The sequence below is a fragment of the Mauremys reevesii genome, linkage group 2 (genome assembly GCF_016161935.1).
Source record: "Mauremys reevesii isolate NIE-2019 linkage group 2, ASM1616193v1, whole genome shotgun sequence".
Lineage (NCBI taxonomy): Eukaryota > Metazoa > Chordata > Testudines > Geoemydidae > Mauremys > Mauremys reevesii.
In genome coordinates, this window is record NC_052624.1 from 15,484,734 (window position 1) to 15,507,133 (window position 22,400).

Sequence of the window (22,400 nt, forward strand, 5' to 3'; positions counted from 1 at the left end):
CATATTGTGAATTATGTTCTTAATGTGTGTCTGCTGGGCAGGGCTGAAATTACCCCACTCTAGACAAAGTAATGTGGTTTTGCCACCTTGAAGGTACTTCCAAAGTGCATTAAGAGACAATGGAAATGCAATTTACATAAAAGATAAACAAAACTATCAAGGCAACAAGGGGAGGAGATAATCATTCAGCATCACGGTGCAGGGAGGAATTGCAAAAAACAGATTAATTGGCATTTTAGCAAACACCAGCAGAGGAAACCAGCATGAAGCTTCCTTCCCCACAAGACCCTACGTAGCCTTCCTTATAGCTTGACTGGACTTTGCTTTAGGATAACCTTCAGAAGAATCCATTGTAAAGGTTCACTGCACTATAAAAGAGAAGGGCAAAAAGCCCCAAATTATCTTCCACCTAACGAGATAAAGGAACCAAGCACTTTGGACTTTGTGGAAGATCCTGACCTGAATGGTGGTCAGACATCTTGCTGGAAGGTAGATTGGTAAGGAAACTACCTAGAATAAAGGCTGTAGCTTGTGTTAAGCCTTAGCCACTAGAAAGTGTTTTTCACTTTTATTTGCTTGTACCCATATCTAACTCTATCCCTTACTTGAACTCACTTAATCGTAATCTATCTTCTGTTGTTAATAAACTCGTTTTACTTTTAATCTAAACCAAGCCAGTGCTGTGGTCCCTTCAGGTAGCATTGTAAAGTAAGCATTTCTAAGTATTCATCTATATCAAGCATCACATGAAACTCTATTTTAGGGGACAAATGGAAAATTGATCAAGACATCCATTCCATGGCTTGGTGATTGAATTTAAGCTTATTCATAAATTCATATATATAACAAATCATTTAGAATGTGTGATTTCTTCCTCGTGAGTGACTTCAAAAGTAACAGATAGAACTTTTCAATGTAAAAAATAAAGAACAAATATTTCACCACGTTTCAGGCAGTCATTCATCAAGAGTCAAAGATGTAAAAGGAAAAACTCCCTAGTGTAGACATTAAGGACTATATTCTAAAGCATAAACTCTGGCAAATCAAGTGTCAAAGTATAATTAGGCAGGCCTAAGTCACCAGATGGTATTCACCCAAGAGTTCTGATGGAACTCAAATATGAAATTTCAGAACTACTAACTGTGGTGTGTAACCTATCACTTAAATCAGCTTCTGTACCAGATGACTGGAGGACAGCTAATGTGACACCGATTTTTAAAAAAGGTTCCAGAGATGATCTTGGCAACTACAGGCTAGGAAGTCTAACTTCGGTACTAGGCAAATTGGTTGAAACTATAGTAATGACCAGAATTATTAGACACATAGATGAACATGATTTGTCAGGGAAGAGTCAACACAACATCTATAAAGGGAAATCATGCCCCACCAATCTATTAGAATTCTTCAAGGGGGTCAAAACATGTGGACAAGAGTAATCTAGTGGATATAGTGTACTTGGACTTTAAAAAAAGCCTTTGACAAGGTCTCTCACCAATGGCTCTTATGCAAAGTAAGCAGTCATAGGATAAGACAAAAGGGCCTCTCATGGATCAGTAACTGGTTAAAAGACAGGAAACAATGGGTAGGAATAAATGGTCCATTTTCAGAATGGAGAAAGATAAATAGCAGTGTCCCCCAGGGATCTATACTGGGACCACTGCTGGTAAACATATTCATAAATGATCTGCAAAAAAGGGATAGACAGCGAGAAGGCAAATTTTGCAGATGATACTAAATTACTCAAGATCGTTTAAGTCCAAAGCAGACTGCGAAGAGCTAGCAAATCTAAGGGGAAAAACAACTGAAGACAGTTGGCAGTTTTTCGAAGAGACATTATTAAGGGCAGAAGAGTAAACTATCCCACTGTGTAGGAAAGATAGGAAGTATGGAAAGAGACCACCCTGGCTTAACCCGGAGATCTCCAATGATCTAAAAAAATAAAAAAGAGTCCTACAAAAAGTGGAAACTAGGTCAAATTACAAAGGATGAATATAAACAAATAACACAAGTATGCAGGGACAAAATTAGAAAGGTCAAGGCACAAAACAAGATCATAGAATCATAGAATATAAGGGTTGGAAGGGACCTCAGGAGGTCATCTAGTCCAACCCCCTGCTCAAAGCAGGACCAATCCCCAGACAGATTTTTGCCCCAGATCAAACTAGATAGAGATATAAAAGGTAACAAGAAAAAATTCTACAAATACATTAGAAGCAAGAGGAAGACCAAGGACAAGGTAGGCCTGTTACTTAGTGAGGAGGGAAAAACAATAACAGAAAATGTGGAAATGGAGGAGGTGCTTAATGACTTCTTTATTTCAGTTTTCACCAAGAAGATTGGTGGTTATTGGACGTCTAACATAGTGAATGCCGGTGAAAATGAGGTAGATCAGAGGCTAAAATAGGGAAAGAACAAGTTAAAAATTACTTAGACAAGTTAGATGTCTTCAAGTCACCAGCGCCTGATGAAATGCATCCTAGAATACTCAAGGAGCGGACTGAGGAGATATCTGAGCCATTCACGATTATCTTTGAAAAGTCATGGAAGTCAGGAGAGATTCCAGCAGACTGGAAAAGGACAAATATAGTGACAATCTATAAAAAGGGAAATAAGGACAACCCAGGGAATTACAGACCAATCAGCTTAACTTCTGTACCCGGAAAGATAATGGAACAAATAATTAGGAAATCAATTTGCAAACATCTAGAAGATAACAAAGTGATAAGTAACAGTCAGCATGGATTTGTCAAGAACAAATTGTGTCATACCAATCAGATAGCTTTCTTTGACAGGGTAACAAGTTGTGTGGATGGGCGGAAGTGGCAGATGTGGTGAATCTTGATTTTAGTAAGGCTTTTGATACTGTCTCACATGACCTTCTCATAAACAAACTACGGAAATGCAATCTAGATGAAGCTACTATAAGGTGGGTGCATAACTGGTTGTAAAATTGTTCTCAGAGAGTAGTTATCTGTGGTTCACAGTCATGCTAGAAGGGCATAATGAATGGGGTCCCTCAATAAGGGCAAATGCAAAGCACTCCACTTACGAAGGAACAATCAGTTGCACACATAAATAATGGGAAATGACTGCCTAGGAAGGAGTACGGCAGAAAGTGATCTAAGGGTCATAATGGATCACAAGCTAAATATGAGTCAACAGAGTAACACTGTTGCAAAAAAAGTTACAGAAAAGGGCCACAGAAATAATTAGACATATAGAACAACTTCCATATGAAGAGAGATTATAAAACTGGGACTGTTCAGTTTGTAAAAGAGACAACAAAGGGGGGGATATGATAAAGGTCTATAAAACCATGAATGGAGTGCAGAAAGTGAATAAGGAAATGTTATTTATTCCTTCACATAACACAAGAACCAGGGGTCACCCAATGAAATTAATAGGCAGCACGCTTAAACAAACAAACAGTCAACCCATGGAAGGTGACCAGATGTCCCTATTTGGGGTCAATATTTGGGGCTTTTTCTTATATAGGTGCCTGTTACCCCCACCCCATCCCGATTTTTCACACTTGCTGTCTGGTCACCCTACGTGGAACTCATTGCCAGGGGATGTTGTGAAGCCCAAAATTGTAACTAAATTCAAAAAAGAATTAGATAAATTCATGGAGGATAGGTCCATCAATGGCTATTAGCCAAGATGGTCAGGGATGCAATCCCATGCTCTGTCCGTAGGCCTCTAACTTCCAGATGGTGGGACTGGATGACAAGGGATGGATCACTTGATGATTGCCCAGTTCTGTTCATTCTCTTTGGAGCATCTGGCATTGGCCACCGCCAGAAGACAGGATACTTGGATAAATGAACACCTTGTCTGACCCAGTATGGTCATTCTTATGTTCTTAACAGATATTCCTGAGTGTTACCTTTGGTATGTAGAAAATGAGGAATTGTGAATACAGGTTATTAAGTGACAGCTTTCTATAGCCCCAGAATGAATTATCCAAAAGCGATAACAATAACTTGAAAACACACTGTTTCCTGAGGTTTTGATTAAATTTTTAAGGATCTAATTAACCAGTGATTAAATTAAAGGAATGGCACTATGTTGATCATATTATTTTAAGACACTTCTAACAAGTTTTAATAGCAGTTTTATTATACTTAAACTGCAAGTTCTGTAACTTTATTTCCCCCTTTTTAAGTTTGTTTCACTGTGTACAAATGTATTGTGAAAAACATCTAGCTCCTTGCCTAGATATAACAGTGAGGAGGCTCTACAAATGGCTCTTGTGTGTATATATAGCTTTAGAAACTAAGGTTTCACTCCCACTAAATGTACTGGCCCAAGTTCAACCCTGGTGTTGCCTTAGTGGAATTACACGAGCACGGATCAATCTGGCCCATAGTTTTTAATCTTCCTTATGTCAAGTTATTGACTAGAATAACCAGAGCAGATATAACAGACAAAGAGAAATAACAGCAACAAGCAACATGTGTCAATTTTTTTCTCTTGTCCCAATCCACTTTAAACCCTATTGTCATACAAAACTGAGAAAAGGGATTCTGGATGACTCGGGAAATATGGAGTCTTTCACTTCTAAGTCATGAGCTCAAATCTGGATCAATTCCATAATGACCAAGACTGTGATGGGGTGTACAAACCCCACATCAGGGAAAACTGCCTATACAACAACTTTAGGCTCAGGCAGCCTTGCCTCGCCACCCCTGGGAGGCATGCTAATCTTGCAGGAGCCCAGTTCAGAAGGTCCCAGCCCTGGGAGGTGGACAGACCTCTCTTCACTGGCTCCCAGGAAGGGAGGATGAAGCTAGCAGAGGCTTCCTGAAAACACTGTGCAATAGCTCTGAGGACACTGAAAAGAGGGAGGCCAGGGACACGTTTGGACTATTTCTGTGTTGTGCTTTTCCTTTGTTACCTTTCCTCTGAGGCCTGAAAGTGGTTGGGGAAGAAGGCCTAGAGGCAGACTGCAGTAGGCAGAAGCCCAGAGAAGAAGCAGGAGTTCTGAAGAAGCAGATCTTAATAGCCTGCTACAGGGGCCCTAGGCTGAAACCCAGGACAGAAGGATGGACTTGGTTGTCCTATAGGCCACCAGCGAAAGGACTGGTGAAAGCCCCAGACAAGGGCCATAAGGTCTAGTGGGCCTAGTCAGGCTGGAGCCCTGGCACAAGGCCGCCAGACCATATTTAGACAGGACTCTCACTTACCTCGAAAGTGGTGAGAGTAAACCATGGGCTGGCCAGAGAGTTGAGTCACAAAACAAAGGAGACACCCAGCAGTCCCCAATGGTGTGTCACCGAGATGACAGCGAGGAAAACCCTAGTGCTGCCGCACCAAGCCACAAAGCGGCACATTGGCTGGTGAGTCATTTTGTCACAAAGACCTTTATAGTCTCAAAGCTGTTCTGTGGTAGGTGTGAAATAAATGAGCAAGATCAGTCCAGTTCCTACTGGACAACTGTCCTTGTCACAAATACTACTACCACAACTAGCACTAATCAATCTCAGGAGAGAGGTTGATGACTAAATGGGCCAGGGAGACTAAACTACTTTCTCATCACCTAGAGGTGGGGTCCCTTCACAATGGGACTGAGGTGCATTGGTGAGGCAGTATGCACTAGATTGTACTGATACTGCCTATGCTGTATGTGTCCTGTGGATGAATAGAGGACTTCAGCCTCCAGCACGCCCATAGACATTATGGCTGAGATTTTCAAAGGTGTTCAGCATTGGCCTAACTCATTGAAATTAATGGTCCAATGTTGAACATTTTTTAAAATCTCACCTTAAATGCACTCTTACTAACAACTCTTTGGTTTGGTTGCTGAAATTATGTGACTTAAGTTATGAGACTTGGAGGTCATCAGCATTTCAGATACTTTCACAAAACTAGTCAATTGTAAATACTCTTCAGAGAACTCAATTTGAAATTAGCATTGGATTAACCTGTAAAACATGGGGAGAAATTATTATAATTTTGTTAACACGCTCCACGCAATATCTCAAAATTTGAAAAATAGCTCTTAAAATCTCAAATACTCTCAATCTTATGTGCAGCTATAGAGGCGGCAGACTCAGTACACCAATATAAAACTCTACTGCCAAAGCTGTTAATATCCAGTGCAATGTAATTTTCTTAACAAACTCAGCAGTCTACACTTACCTGTAAGATTTCTTTATTATATGATGCTCCACCAGTGGCCAAAATCCTTGTTCTTGGCACTACAAGGCAATAGAAAGGTCAGTAAAATAAGTATCATCAAGATATATGCTATTTAATTTAGCAATTAGATCACGCAAGTGGGAATAAGATGACATGGTTTCTATCACTGACTTTACCAGTGGCTTACTGTGTGACTCTGGACAAATCCATAACCTCCCTCGGCCTCAATTTTGCCAGCAGTAAAACTGAGGATAGCGCTGCTTAGCCACTGTTATAAAGCATGTTACAATCCATGGATAAAAAAGACAATATAAATAATGTAACTCTAATATCATTGTGGTATCAAAATCAGTAAGCTCTACTGAAGAGGGATACAGTAACAAAGGAAAGATGCTATTATGCTATAGTTTTGATCTGAGGTCAGCCTCAGTTTGGATCTCAGTTATGTATGTGCAAACTGACAACTTACAAAATCAGCAAAATTCTCAAAACACATCTCTTTGTGATGTTCATAATCACTAATCAGCGAAATCGTGGCAAACTCCATCTGCCTGAATGATAAGAACGTGTTTCAAAGAATAATAATTAGGGAGGTACTAACACATTCTGATAAAATAGTCTTTCTGAACCTTCACCCAAAACAGGAAAGAATGGTTACTTACCTTGCAATAACTGTGACTCTCCACACATATTTCACTTTTGGTGCACACGTGCCCCATGTATGCAACACAGCAGTTCCCGTGCAGGCCATGCCTGCACTGAGTTCCCTCTCACTTCCCATAGATGAGAGCATAAAGGGCAGGACTCAGGTCCTTTGCTAATAAGAATCCCTCACCAGCAGGACACTGATCAGTGGGGATGAAAGGTAGGATTCAGAATCTGTGTGGACAACCCATCAGGAAGAATCACAGTTACTGCAAGGTAAATAATTGTTCTTTCTTCTTCGAGTGATTGTCCACACAGTTTCTACTCTTGGTGACTACCAAGCTGTAACCCAGTGCTAGGAGGCTGGTGAGCAGAGGCCCATTTCAATTGTGACTGTAGGATACCTAACTGAACTAGCAACTATACTGAAAGCTTGTACCAAAGAATAATGGGTACTAAAGGTCTGGATAAAACTTCACATTGCTGATCTACATATCTCGGCTGTGGGGATGCTACCCAAGCAGGCTGTGGAGGCCAGTCACCTGAACTCCGGTGGAATGAATTCTAATCTGTCCAGGTGGCTCTTTCTTAGCCAAACCAGAGCAACTCATGACACATTCAAAGACCCACTTCGTCTCTGTGAAGACACAGGCTGCCCCGTACCCCTTTCAGCAAATGTAGAGAAGAGTCCAGGTGTACACCTGAATGGACTGGTCCTATTCAAGTAAAAGGATAATGGTCTCACAACATCCAACATGTGAAGTCTCATTTCACTTGCTGTGGAATGTGGTTAAGAGCTACAGGGCTCTACCTTGCAGCCATGGGAGAGAAGAAGGAACTGAGTGAAGATTATGGCTGCCCTGTTCTTTATGTGCATTGCTATGCAGAGCAAGAGGACACTGAAAGCACAGGCATAGCCCCCAACAGACACGGCTGTTGAAAATAATCCAATCTTATGCTCATGTGCACCAAGAGCAGAATCTGTGTGGACAATCTCTTGAAGAACTGAGCCCATACCTTTTGGGATATTAAAAATAGCATCCTATTCCTCTTTGAATCAACGTTTCAAGAAATGCCTCCTTCTCTTCATTAATAATTCACTCACTGTCCTGAGTCTTGTCATTTGTTTTTATGCTTGTCAGAGCACAGAATCTGTCTTTATGTCCATAACCCCAATTCAACAAAGTACTTAAGCATATTAGTAGTCGAGCTGGTTGCAAATTTCACAATTAAATAGTTTTTCATTGAAAAATGCTAATTTCTCTAAACCAAAACTTTTTTTGTCAGTTTCAACAAAAGTATCGTTGGAAAGCTCTCTCAGGTTTAGGATGGGATTTCTGGTCAAAATGAGAACAAGAGACTAGCCCACCTCAGACAGCCTGATGGTCAGGACACTCACCTGGAATGTGGGAGACCCAGATTTAAGTCCCTTGCCCTCAACAGGCAGAGAAGGGACTCAATTCCAGGTGAGTGCCCTGCCCATGGGGCTATTCTGGGCATGCTCTATGGCTTTTCACATACAATTTCAGAAGGTCTTAGTTTCATCCCAATGCAGAATGGGATCATTTTTGAAACCTTAAAAATTTTCAATGGATAGGAAAACCATTTCCTGCCCAGATGTTGTGGGTAGTCCCATTGACTTCAAAAAAACTATTCATATGCTTGAAGCTAGGCAAATATTTAAATACCATTGCTGAAGTAGGGCCCATGTTTGTAATGCGCAGCATGAATTTATGGAAGTAGATGTTTTGTAATAATCAATAGTAACTACTATAGTGTTTGGTACTGTTAAATGCTATAATGCTGAAGACCCCTCCCAAAGAGATATTTCACTGATTACATCTATATTATATCAGCCTCAATTTGGCTTGAGCTGAAGACAAAACACAATGGAAAAGGTGGTCAAACAGCTCTGGAGGCTACACACAACTATTTATATTCTACCTTTTAGAGAATCTGTAGTCAAATCCCTGACCATAAAAAACTACAACAAAGTGAAGATGTAGATTACATAGGGTTCTCATACAATTTCTGAACCTACAGTGACTTGCTCAGGTAGAGACTTTATGACACCGCCAAAGCATTGCAAAGAGAACCTCACTTTACCAATACATTAATCTTATTTTCCTTTTTGGTGCATATTCAGTGATGCACAAATTGTGTTTTAAAAGCCATTAAGATCTCTGTCAATGTCAGTAAACAAATCAACCAAATGGCAGAGTGATTCCTCAGGGAAAACAAGTTTCAATTATACCTACATAGAGTGACAGATCCCTGCCAAGATTATCAAAACAATGTAATGCAGAAACAAGTGAAAAATAACCAATAAACCACTGTGCCTGGAAACAAATCTGAACTCTTTATGGTTTGCCTATTAGTTGAATTTCTCTTTTGCTACACCTTGTTGTGGGCATGATATTCTCAAAAAGGCATCACATCCAAGATGAAAGCACTGCATTTGAAAGTCATCCTGCAAAACAGACAGAAGTGAAAAACAGAAATACATTTACCTCACTTTGCCGCACAACAGTGACCAATTCAAAGAATGAGACTGGCTTCTGCCTCCAGCCACATGGGGAATGCATCACACGGTGCCACTATACCAAGGTCAGGGATGAACAATGTAGAACATAAAGGTGATAAGGGCAAATAGTAGGAGTCCAAATGAAAATTACAATCACTTCTTGGGTAAATTGCTTCTTTCAACTACTTCTACCCATGCACACTCCAGCCCTTTGTCCTTTTATATGCTTTTGTTATGCAAGCATCCAGCTTTGGATCACTGTAATAATATAGGAATATGTTGCTGTATATTTTAATTAGCCAAGGTAAACATTGGGCTACAACTTGCTTGTTGTGCATTCTCCAGATTTGTATTAAGTGACTTCAGTGTCCATACAGAAGACAATTCTTCTGTGTTGGCTCAGGGTCTCGTGGCCATCATGACTCATCACTGAGTTACCTTTGAGACTGAGCCTGCTCAAATGCAATGAGTCATCAATTACCCGCAGGGTTCAGCCAATCCACAGGTGAGGTTCCATTCACTGAGATGTAACCCACTAATCAGGCCAAAGTGGGGCTTGTTATCAGTTTATTGACTGCAGGAAATCCACCAGTGAGCCAGATACATATAAATACAAATACATACAACATGTATTGATACAGAAGGCTGTGAATATTCTAAAGGCTCACATTTTCTGGCCCATTTGAATACAATGGTTTTTGAAGTGCTCATGCTTTCAAATCTGGTTCAAACATTCAGATAACATTCATCCGAAGAAGTGGGTATTCACCCACGAAAGCTCATGCTGCAAAACGTCTGTTAGTCTATAAGGTGCCACAGGATTCTTTGCTGCTTCTACAGAACCAGACTAACACGGCCACCCCTCTGATTCATAATATTAAATCCAATAGTCTCAAGATAGGCCTGTGTTCATTATATCTATCACAGTGAGCAGATCATTGAATTAACTATTACAAATATGTACTGTGGGCCTAATTCAAAGACCATGGAAGTCTATGGAAATATTCCTGTTGACTTCAGTAGTTTTTGGATATCAGTTCCTATTTTAATCATGGCATAATAATGTGTCCAAATCTGTCCTAAATTATGCTAATGAGATCTTAATGAAGTCAGAGGGCAGAATCTGATCTAACATTTTTAAGTTTAAAACCAATTTCAATTTCTGAATATAAATTTCAGTTAGGCTTAGATTCAGTTTGCACCCCAAATTCCACACCCACAGTGTCATTTGAAACTCTGGAGAAGACAGTTTCCTTTCTTTGGACCAAGTAGCTCAGCAGTAGCTACACATTCTAAAAAGTTTTATGGAGTTGGAACTTTCTTCTCATTCATGGCTGGGCCCCTAAATAAACTAGCATGATGAAACAAGCATTCAAGGTGCAATATCACCTCATTCCAGCAACAAATGTGATTGCAAATAACAGCAATTTATGATTTACAAGTAAAGGCAAAAATCAATCCATCCTCATTAAACCCCAAAATCTGCAATTTAAAGAAAACATAAACAAAAACCATGAGTTTATATTCCTATTATTTTGTCTGATTTACAAAACAAACCTTTGAGAATTGTTCCTACTTATAAATCCACATACACCACTTCCAAAAATCATGTTAGTCTTTCTTATTATTACATAGTTGGCAAAATTAATCTCATGCTCTTTAGTGAATAGTTCAAGGCTTCCCCTTGTCATGTACATTAAAGCTTGATCACACGCAAGGCACCAAGTGCCCCTTTGTGCCCCTCCAGAAGGTACTCAGCAGCTTACAGAGCCAGATCCTTAGTCACAAGCATTTCTGCCAGACTGTGGTATAGCACAGCTTCATACATTCCATGCAGTTGTGAATGCTTTAACTCACAATAAAGAGAAAATACTGCTGCAAAACAGGTTTCACTGCAGTTTAGCTCTAGCTGAATAGGGCATGGATGGCGTTAACTGGAATAGCCAAGTTCTGGATCTGGTAAACTAGTACAAATGATCGGCCCAAAATGATTCTAAACCCTGGTTTAAAGACAAATGGATAGAATTCTGTCATCCCTGCAATACTAAAAAGCGAAAATTGAAAAGCTATGTCAAAAGCCATTTAAAAATGTTATTTCTTTTTATTTCAAAATGGTAACCACACTACTCTGGAGAAAACATGGGAGGAATGAACAAGTGCATCTACTTCAAAAATTTGCAAAGCGGTCACTTGGTCTACAGTTAACCTCTTCATTAAGCACTACAAGGTGGATCTTCTATCTTCTCCTTTGGCAGGAAGGTGCTGCTGGAGGTGGCCCAGAAATAACAGACCTTTGAGCAAGCTCACAAAAAGAGGGTTACTTCTTTCCTACCAAATTTTTTTTTATAACCTTTCCTATATCTGTCCACTGTTTGCTACTTCCCACACATCTAGAATTGTGGTAGACGTTGAGCTATACAATGGGAAATTTCTTACTGATAATTTCCTTTCTGCTAGCAGCATCTCCCACAATTATACCTATCCTGGATGGCTCCTGAGCCAAAACACTGATATTAAATGGAATTGTTACCATATGACCATCTTTCTTGGTATAATGTACATACAGTAACTCCTCGCTTAACGTTGTAGTTATGTTCCTGAAAAATGCTACTTTAAGCGAAACGATGTTAAGTGAATCCAATTTCCCCGTAAGAATTAATGTAAATGGAGGGTTAGGTTCCAGGGAATTTTTTTTTTGCCAGACAAAAGACTATATTTTATTTTATACACACACATATATACACTGTATACGTTTTAAACAAACAATTTAATACTGTACACAGCAATGATGATTGTGAAGCTTGGTTGAGGTGGTGGAATCAGAGGGTGGAAGAGGGTGGGATATTTCCCAGGGACTGCCTTACTGCTAAATGATGAACTAGCACTCGGCTGAGCCCTCAAGGGTTAACACATTGTTGTTAATGTAGCCTCATACTCTACAAGGCAACACGAATGGAGGGAGGGGAGACAGCATGGTAGAGAGACAGACAGAGACACACACTCTGCGTGAGAGAGAGAGAGACATGCATTGCCCCTTTAAGTACGCTGACCCCAATCTTAAGTACACTGCTTTTTTAAGTAGATCAGCAAGTTGAGACAGCAGTTGCTGCCAGTAAGCTCCCTCCGTCCTGAGCCCTGTCGTGTCCCCTCCTGCTCTGTGGAGATGGGATATAGAAGCAGGGGGCAGGAGCGAGGGGAGGGGGACACCCTAACATTAGCACTCCTTTTCCCACCCTTGCATAGCAAGCAGGAGGCTCCTGGGAGCAGCTCCAAGGCAGAGGACAGGAGCAGCACACAGCATTGGGGGGAGGGACAGCTGAACAATCTGTCAATTGATAGCCTGCTGGGCGGCTGCTGCACAGGGAACTTAGGGGAGCGGGGAGCTGATAGGGGAAGTTGACGGTGGGGCTGCTGGTCCACCCTGGTTCCAAGCCCCCACCAGGTAGCTCCAATGGGCTGCTCTTCCTGCAAGCAGTGGACAAAGCAGGCAGCTGCCAAACAACGTAATAAGGGAGCATTGCACAACTTTAAACAAGCACGTTCTCTAATTGATCAGCAAAGTAACAACAAAACAATGTTAACCAGGACAACTTTAAGTGAGGAGTTATTGGAGTTATTTTGTCATCTCTGAAATATTTGTTTATAGTGATGTTATGCAAATTTTACAGCATGGGAATAATTCATCTAGCAGCAAGCAGGAGCAGAGGGGGCACGGCCCCACTATGCAGTGCCAGAACACAGATTCATCTCTGTGAGCTGCAGAGGGAGAAGAGCAACCCAGATGTCCAGAATTGTGGGTGATGCCACTAACAGAAAGGAAATTATCAGTAAGAAATTTTCCATTCTCTGTGATCTTTCTCTGTTTGAGGCACAAATTTGACAGAATATTTTGATGAAGCCAGGGCTGCATTCCAATGCTAAAGATAAAAAATATGGATCTCAGCTGGCCAGAAGGGAATATTAGTACCTTCTAGCATTCTAGTCCAACTTCCTGAACAACAAAAGTTTCAGAATTTCATCCAGTGATTTCTACATTTAGCCCAACAATTTGAGGATGAACTACAGTATACATTTTAGCAAGAGATTTAGTGTTAATTTAAATACACAAAGTGATGGAGAACTTACCAGATACTTTGATAATCTGTGCTAGTAGTTAATTACACTTGCTGTTAAAGAATTGCATCTTCTTTCCAGTTTGAGTGTTGTGACTTCAACTTCCAGCCACTGGATCTTGCCATTGTTTTGTCTCTGCTAGATTAATTAGCATTCTAATACCAAGTATCTTCTCCCTGCATAGATACATCTAGACCATGACTAATTTGCTTCTTAGCCTTCTTTTTGATAAGCTAAATAGATTGAGCTCCTTTTGTCACTGTAAAGCATGTTTTCCAGACCACGAATCATTAGTGGTTAAAGTTGGTGGTGTGCTACCTGTTTCTAGTAGACATATGTCTTCGCCATAAACAGTGTCATGCCCCAATCTGTGCATGTCCTATTGAAATCTATGGGAGTTGATCATGCACTGTACTTCCAGTTAAGAAGTCAATGATCAAATTGACATGGAACTACAAATTTCTCATTAATAGCATTGGAGTGTAGCCCTGACTTCAGGAAGATATTCTGTCAAAATGAGAAATGCATGCTTCAATCTGAGTGAGAAAAATCATGTTGAATGTACAGATCATTATAATTCTTATATATATACACACAAGGGACACAAAATATTCTAGAAGTCTTGTTGCCTACATGCCAATATACAATTATTGTTTTTGAAACTGCTGACTTGCTTCTTTAAAAAAACATTATAACATTTAACATTGCATTATTTTAAAAAAATCTATTTTATTTTTCCCATATAGAGGCATATTCAGCCCGGTGAAACTCACAAGAGAAATAAAATTAATACTGGCACCATACATATAGCATCTTCCTACAGGGATTTCAAGGCATTGCATGAAGATAGGAAAATTGGAAAAAGTGAAGCATAGAGAAGTTAAAGGACTTTGCCCAATGTCACACAATAAGTCAGTGGAAGAATCATGAATAGAACCCAGGTCTCCTGTTTCTGTCCTCTAATGGCTACAGTACAAAACCATGAGGTTCTACAACAGCTAATCTGCAGGGCTTGTGCTACCTGGAGAAGGCATTCCATAAGGAAATGGGAAAAAACAGACCCAGCTTCAGAGTTTCCTAAAACCATAAAACTAAATGAAAAGATTCACAATGGAAATGGCCTGAGCTTGAACACCAGATCTAGAGGGTGAAGGTAGAGAACATACATCAGGGAAATTTAGATTCAGATCTAATTCCAGTGCAAAACATTGTGGTTCTCCGCTACAGGTGAAACTGGAACAACAAATCCAGGAACAATTGCAAACTTTGGGAAAAGTTCAAATTGGGATCCAATTTGGAATCTAAACTTCATTACTTGAGTCTATATCAAATTTGCACAAACATCTGCAAACCAAAGCCTCTGTGTAACTCCCATTTCTAGTCTTTGGTTGTTGTGACAGGCATACTTATCAATATACCAAGGTCTAAAGAAAAGACAAAAAAGGGTGTGATCCAGGTGATCAGACTTTTATTTGATCGAGGTGGTCAGGATTCAGTCCAATGTGTCGACAAGATGCAAAATACAAGGCTTTAGTATGAGAAGCTTAGAATGTTACAGGACTTAATTATTTTACATAGTTATCTGTAAACCTCAATTTCCTAATTCAATATTTCTGAGGTAAGCAATCTGAAAGAATATAAAAAAGATAACCTCCTGGGCCTAACCCTGATGAGCTCACCAAGGCAAACTGCCACTGACTGAAAGAGAAACAGTTGCTTGCAGAAAGCAAGGCTAAGTAAAAAAGGGAATCCATTCATTTGTTTTCCTATTTAAACAAAAAAGTTCCATATGAAGCACCAAAGATGGAGGTAGCACCAATGGGCAAGCAAACATATTAAGCTGGAAACATTCATTCTCTGCTTTTGGACAATGTGATTGCAGAGCCATTGGCCATTATCTTTGAAAACTCATGGTGATCGAGGGAGGGCCCGGATGACTGGAAAAAAGCTAATGTAGTGCCCATCTTTAAAAAAGGGAAAGAGGAGGATCTGGGGAACTACAGGCCAGTCAGCCTCATCTCAGTCCCTGGAAAAATCATGGAACAGATCCCCAAGGAATCAATTCTGAAGCACTTAGAGGAGAGGAAAGTGATCAGGAACAGTCAGCATGGATTCACCAAGGGCAAGTTATGCCTGGCTAACCTAATTGCCTTCTGTGATGAGATAACTGGCTCTGTGGATGAGGGGAAAGCAGTGGATGTGTTATTCCTTGACTATAGCAAAGCTTTTGATACGGTCTCCCACAGTATTCTTGTCAGCAAGTTAAAGAAGTATGGGCTGGATGAATGGACTATAAGGTGGATAGAAAGCTGGCTAGATCATTGGGCTCAGCAGGTAGTAATCAATGGTTCCATGTCTAGTTGGCAGCCGGTATCAAGTGGAGTGCCCCAAGGGTCAGTTCTGGGGCTGGTTTTGTTCAATATCTTCATTAATGATCTGGAGGATGGCGTGGACTGCACCCTCAGCAAGTTTGCAGATGACACTAAACTGGGAGGAGTGGTAGATACGCTGGAGGGTAGGGATAGGATAGGATACAGAGGGACCTAGACAAATTAGAGGATTGGGCCAAAAGAAATCTGATGAGGTTCAACAAGGACAAGTGCAGAGTCCTGCACTTAAGACGGAAGAATCCCATGCACTGCTACAGACTAGGGACCGAATGGCTAGGGCAGTTGTTCTGCAGAAAAGGACCTGGGGTGTAGCAGGGTGAGCACCCACTCCAGCCCTGAAGGGGTTGGAAAAGCCCAGGAGAGGGCTGGGGCTGGGAGCAAAGCCCTGGCTGGCTGGGGGAAGTGGCTGCAGCTGGGGCCACGCCCCAAACAGACTAACCGGGCCTTATAAGAAGGCCAGGGCAGCCAGAAGCTCAGGACTCTCTCTCTCTGCTTGTAGAGAGAGAAGGGCCTGGCTGCTAGGAAGCTCAGCAGGGTACTGGGAGTGGAGCAGGGCTGGGCGAAGGCTAGAGGAGCTGGGGAGCTCTGGCCTAGGAAAGCCCCAGACTGTGGGCCTAGTTGAGGGCCTAAGACCAGTTCCGGGGCTGCAGAGGGGCAGCCCAGCTATAGAGAGAAGCAGCAGGTCCAACCCAACCTTGCCTGTGGTGAGTGGTGTATACTGCAGTCTGCTCCAGGGAGTGAGGCTAGATGGTGACTGGCAGTATCCTTACATTGAGGCGAGGTAGAGAGACTCAGAGTGTGGGGGTACTGCCAGGGGGGCAGCAACCCAGAGAAAGGGACACTGGGGTCCTGGGAGGGACACGGAGGCCAGCAGTGAGGCGGATCACCAGCCTGCAGGGGGTGCTCCAGGACGCTGGAAGAGCTAATTCCCATGGATAACCAGCAGGAGGCACCACAGGGGTGAGTCCACTCCCTTACAAGGGGTTACAGTGGAAGAGAAGCTGGATATGAGTCAACAGTGTGTCCTGGTTGCAAAGAAGTCTAATGGCATTTTGGGCTGCATAAGTAGGGGCATTGCCAGCAGATCAACGGACGTGATCATTCCCCTCGGTTCAACTTTGGTGAGGCCTCATCTGGAGTACCGTGTCAAGTTTTGGGCCCCACACTACAAGAAGGATATGGAAAAATTGGAAACAGTCCAGCAGAGGGCAACAAAAATAATTAGGGGGCTGGAGCACATGATTTATGAGGAGAGGCTGAGGGACCTGGGATTGTTTAGTCTGCAGAAGAGAAGAATGAGGGGAGATTTGATAGCTGCTTTCAACTACCTGAAATGGGGTTGCAAAGAGGATGGATCTAGACTGTTCTCAGTGGTGGCAGATAACAGAACAAGGAGTAATGGTCTCAAGTTGCAGTGGGGGAGGTTTAGGTTGAATATTAAGAAAAACATTTTTCACTAGGAGGGTTGTGAAGCACTGGAATGGGTTACCTAGGGAGGTGGTGGAATCTCCTTCCTTAGAGTTTTTTAAGGTCAGGCTTGACAAAGCCCTGGCTGGGATGATTTAGTTGGAGATTGGTCCTGCTTTGAGCAGGGGGTTGGACTAGATGACCTCCTGAGGTCCCTTCCAACTCTGTGATTCTATGAATGCAGGGAATATATTGATAGCATAGCACAGTGTTCAACTCTTCACTAACCTGCTATGTGACCATGGGCAAGTCACTTCACTTCTCTGTGCCTCTATGTGTACATACAGCACCTAGTATAGGAGAGTTCCAATCTCGGTTGGACCCACGAGACACTACTGTTCTACACACACACACACACACGCCCACACCCACACCCACACCCACACCTTCTCTTTGAAAGTGAATTTTTAACAAGGGTCTCTTGTGGTCCCCAGGAACTTCCTCCATCCCATTACAGGTAAAATTAAGACCCATTGATGGGTATGATGTTTTTAATTTAACTGAAAAATAATCATAGACAAACTAATAGGTAGAATGATTTTTTTTAAAAGAATTGCTCTACATAAGAATTAAACTGTTCTGGCTCTCAGTGTATCTTAACAGGAAAGTTTTAGGTAGCTAGCCATTCACTGGGCTGGGCTCTTGTAAATTGGATGCTGTTACCAAGCAACAGTAGGTGCTAAGGAATGAAATACAGTCTGTAGAAACCTAATAGCCTGAAGAAAAACAGAATCACAATCTAAGATTTATGGCATATTTAAAAAGGAGACAGAGAATGTCACAAACACACATACACACTATTAATTTATTGTAAATATAATTAGTATGTTTTCATAATGCATAATTAACTAGCAAAACAAAAGAAAACTGATAGGTGAATTGCTTTATATTTTTCTTTATTAAGCTTAAGTAGACAGTCTAAAGATTCTTAAGAAATTAATCCATTAAGACCGAGCCCTGACATCTACCATGAAAAGATTTCAGAAAAAGAATGCTGTGTTGATAAAGAACACTGCAATTCCCAGTGGTCTATCCTTGCTATCTACCTATCTGTGTTTTTCTGCCATGCTCATTGACATGGCATCTGATCATCAGAAAATTCTGTGTAAGCCTATTAAGATTTAAAAACATTTTTAGCAAGTAAATTAGAATACATTAACACAACTCATCTGTGTTCACCCACCATGCATATTTTATACTACTCAGGCAAACAGCCTTTAAATGATATACCAGAGCTATGCGGGATACACTATAGTGTAGTGAACAATGTAATTCTGTGATAAAGGTTGCTGTTTCCATAGATTTAATAGTTTATTTGGGGATCCTGATGGACTATGTATTTTAATCTGCAAATACAAGAGGAAGATTGGGCCAAAAGTTTTGATTGTAACCAAGAGACGGGACTAACTGAAAGCTTAACAAGATCAAGTTGACCCAACAGCAACAGAAGAAGCTGCAGCAGCAGCAGCAGGATTGCAACTTTGTTGTGACCTCCTTCCAAGTCTCAATTCCAAGGGCCAAAATCTTCCCAGAGTTAAGGCCACTTTGGTCCCTTCCACTTTTGCAGAGTGGCCTTAAATGCTACATAGTTATCCACAGACAGATATAGAGGGATCTCTGGTGGCACAGAACTGTCTTAGAGGCTGTTATACCACCATCTGTCTCTGCAGCTATATTGGGGGAGAAGGAAAGTGGGCATGACTGAACCTCAGTGACCTCTGAAATACCATAATGGCACCTTGGAGTCACTGGCAGTCAGAGCATTCTAATGAACTGCTATAAATTATACTAAGTTAAGACAGGGGACCAAATTGGTGCACAGCCAGACATGAATAACTGTGGCTTAAAGACACTTTCCTCTGTCTGCACCTCTGGTACAGATATAATACAACAGCTTTTCAGTTTTAATGATCCTGGATCTAAGTTGTCTTATATTGGCATAGTCTCTAATAACATCTTTCCATGTTATGAAACCACTCCAATTAGCAATCTCTTTTCAACAGAAGCTCAGGACTGACATAACAACAAGGGTTTATTTCAGGTGTGGATTCAGGTACATTAGATTGAACTAAGTGGAAAAGCATACATGGAACAAGCCTGAAATAACCTTGGCTTTAACTAGGGTTATAAATTGCTTGTTTTAATGTGCAATAAATGTCACCAAATTCAACCACACAGAATTAAACAAGGGTTTATGGGGAAAAGGGAGACAGTGAAGCTGACTTTGTATATCTTGGGTCCATATTGTAGCATTTATAGAACAGTCACAAAAGGGCTCAACTCTAATAAGACTAAGTCCGCCATGAGGCACTGGTAATTGATGGCAATAAACAAAAGAACCCACAGAATTGGAAGGGACCTTGGGAGGTCATCTAGTCCAACCCCCTGCTCAAAGCAGGACCAATCCCCAGACAGATTTTTACCCCAGTTCCCTAAATGGCCCCCTGAAGGATTGAACTCACAACCCTGGCTTGAGGAGGCCAATGCTCAAACCACTGAGCTATCCCTGCCCCAGGGTTCTTTGGAACCCTGCCATTCATTCACTGAGTCCAATCAAATCCTTTATGTTGTATTTAAAACTGTTTCAGCCTCCTTTTGAGCCCATCCAGTTGTCCTATCAAAGGAATATTGGAGATTCACACTAAGTTTATCAACAGACCTTCATGTTAAGCCATGTTAGTTTTAAAGATTTCCATAAAAAAAAAAAAGACAAGAAATCTGCACTCTTCCTGGTTGAAACAAATTTTGCAATCTATAACAAGCTGCCCCTACCTCATTCCACTCTAATTAACCTTTTACAGGTTGCAGAGCTGATGTATTTGATTCACACAGTAAAAAAACACAAAACAAAACTTTACAAATCAGGTTCTATTCTTAAAAACCCATAATTTAGATTTTATGGCACAAAGTGCATCAAAAAAAGGTGTTGTACATTTCAGTCATCTGTCATACATTTTGATGACGTGTGTCATATGCATCAGCGTGTTTGAAGGCTGAGAGGTATGCTCGCTCCTTGTTATAAATCCTTCTACAATGCTAAATAATTCCTATCAATCCTTGGTAATTACACCTTTCCAATATTAGTCACTATTAACCCATGTTCTAGATATTTGTTCTTGTAATCTCTTATCAGGTGTCAATCTCTTCAGAGCCTTCATAATTTTTTGCTACTCTGCTATGAATTCCTTCCATTTTTGCTACATCATTCTCATGTTGAGGTGCCCAGAACTTAATGTATTTAGCTTCACTGTACCTGGCACAGTAAAAGATTAACACAGCTGGACAATTCACAGGCTATTCCAAATGCCAAAATAAAAGAGAACTGCTGAAACAGCTGAAAAATGCACAGAAAGAGGTAGAACTCCAAACCTTCTCTGAGTAAAATCCACATAAACTGCAACAAAAGTATAAACACCAGTTTGAGCTTTTAACCCAAAGCCTAACTGTTCCTACTGTTTCCCTGCACAGACCTCTTTGTTTCTTCCCAAAGAGGATTTCATCTCCTTATATCCAGGACTGAGTTAACAAGCTACCTCTGCCACAAAGTGTAGGCCAGCATCTTTCTACAGTGTTCCAACTCATGCTAACAGGATCAGTCAGCTAAGAAGACCTGACACCCTGTTACATGCTATTAAAGAAGAGAAGATGTATTAGTGTATTTTGTTACATTTAGACAGAAATGTGACTTATTATGAAAGAAAGCTATCTAGCTAACTCTGGTAAGTAAATGTTCTTGATTAATGTGAAAATCAGAAACCACCTTAGTCAGAAGCTTTGGATGAGGTCACAGGAAAACCTGGTACTAGAAAAATATTGTATAGGAAGGTTCTGACACTAACGCTCATATTTCTCCTGCTCTCCTAGTCGAGGTAAGAGCAACCAAGAAAGCCGCTCTCATATATAGGTGTAGTAGGGAACAAGTCACTAGTAGCAAAAAGGGGGAAACCATCAACATTGCTAGAACTAAATTCAAGCTCCACTTTGAAATCGGGCTGTGTATCTGTGGGTATAACCTGTCCTAACCCTTTAGAAATCTGATGGACACCGGGTTTGAAAAGGTCAATCAGTTATCCACTGGAGGGTGGAAAGCTGAGATAGCTACCAGGTGGACTCTGATGGAACTAAGGTCTAGTCCTTGTTGTTTCAGTAACAGAAGACAGACCAAGATATGGGGAATCAAAGCTTGCAAAGAGGCATCCACCCAGCCCATAGATCAAATTGAGAATCTCTTCCATCTAGCAAGGTAAGTAGACCTATTTGAAGGCTTCCTACTGTTTAGGAGAATTTCTTGTATTTCTTTAGAGCAATCTCATTCCAAGTATGTCAGCCAAGAAGCATCCTTGTCAGGTGGAGGACCTGTAAGTTGGGATGGAAGAGACAGCCATTGTCCAGAGAGATCACGTCCACATCTCTCAGGAGTGACAGAGAAGGTCTGACTGATAGGGCTAGTAAAGTTGAATACCAATGTTGATGGGGCTTTACTGGGGCTATTAGCACAATGTGAACACAATCTTGCTTCACTTTGGACAGGAGAAGAACTGGAAGGAAGGCATTCATCAGGCCTCTTAACCAGATCAGAAAGAAAGCATCTGTCAAGAGATCCCGGGCTAGAAAGGAAGCCACTTTCAGGTTGATGGACCTGGCTACGCAGAAGTTCCAAAGCAAAATTGCCTCTTGGCATAACTTCATTTACTAGGCTTCCCCATGTTTGTTTAGAAAACATGGTTGTTGTGTTGTCTTTGAGCACTAATGAATTCCGCAATGCAATATGCAGAAAGAATGACATCCAAGCCAAAAAGGTAGCTCACAAATTCCTTATATTTTCCATGATGCAAATTTAGATCTTGGCAAGATGAAAGCCCCTGAGTCTGAAGGGGACCTAAAAGTTTCCCAACTTAGATTCAATGCATCCGTAACTAAGGGGAGTGTCTGGTGAGGAGGAGCAAAAGGGACTCCTATGCAAACATCTGATGGGTCTATCCACCAGTCCAGGGAATACAAGACTCAAGCAGGTACCTGAACCGCCCTGTCCATTTGATGCAGGCCACAGAATACAATGAGGTGAGCCAACCCTGTAGCTCTCTGAAGTGCAGTCTGGCATGTTGGACCACATCTGTACA

At 41.2% G+C, this 22,400-nt stretch overlaps 1 protein-coding gene across 5 annotated transcripts in view; it reads right to left on the reverse strand.

Annotated features, from left to right (window-relative positions):
* XYLB (xylulokinase) overlaps positions 1 to 22,400 on the reverse strand; it is a 140,771-nt gene that overhangs the window by 18,052 nt on the left and 100,319 nt on the right. For all 5 annotated transcript variants that reach the window (XM_039527262.1, XM_039527264.1, XM_039527267.1 and 2 more), the window contains one exon: positions 6,142 to 6,200. In XM_039527262.1, the coding sequence (XP_039383196.1) occupies positions 6,142 to 6,200 (59 nt within the window). The remainder of the gene's footprint in view (positions 1 to 6,141; positions 6,201 to 22,400) is intronic.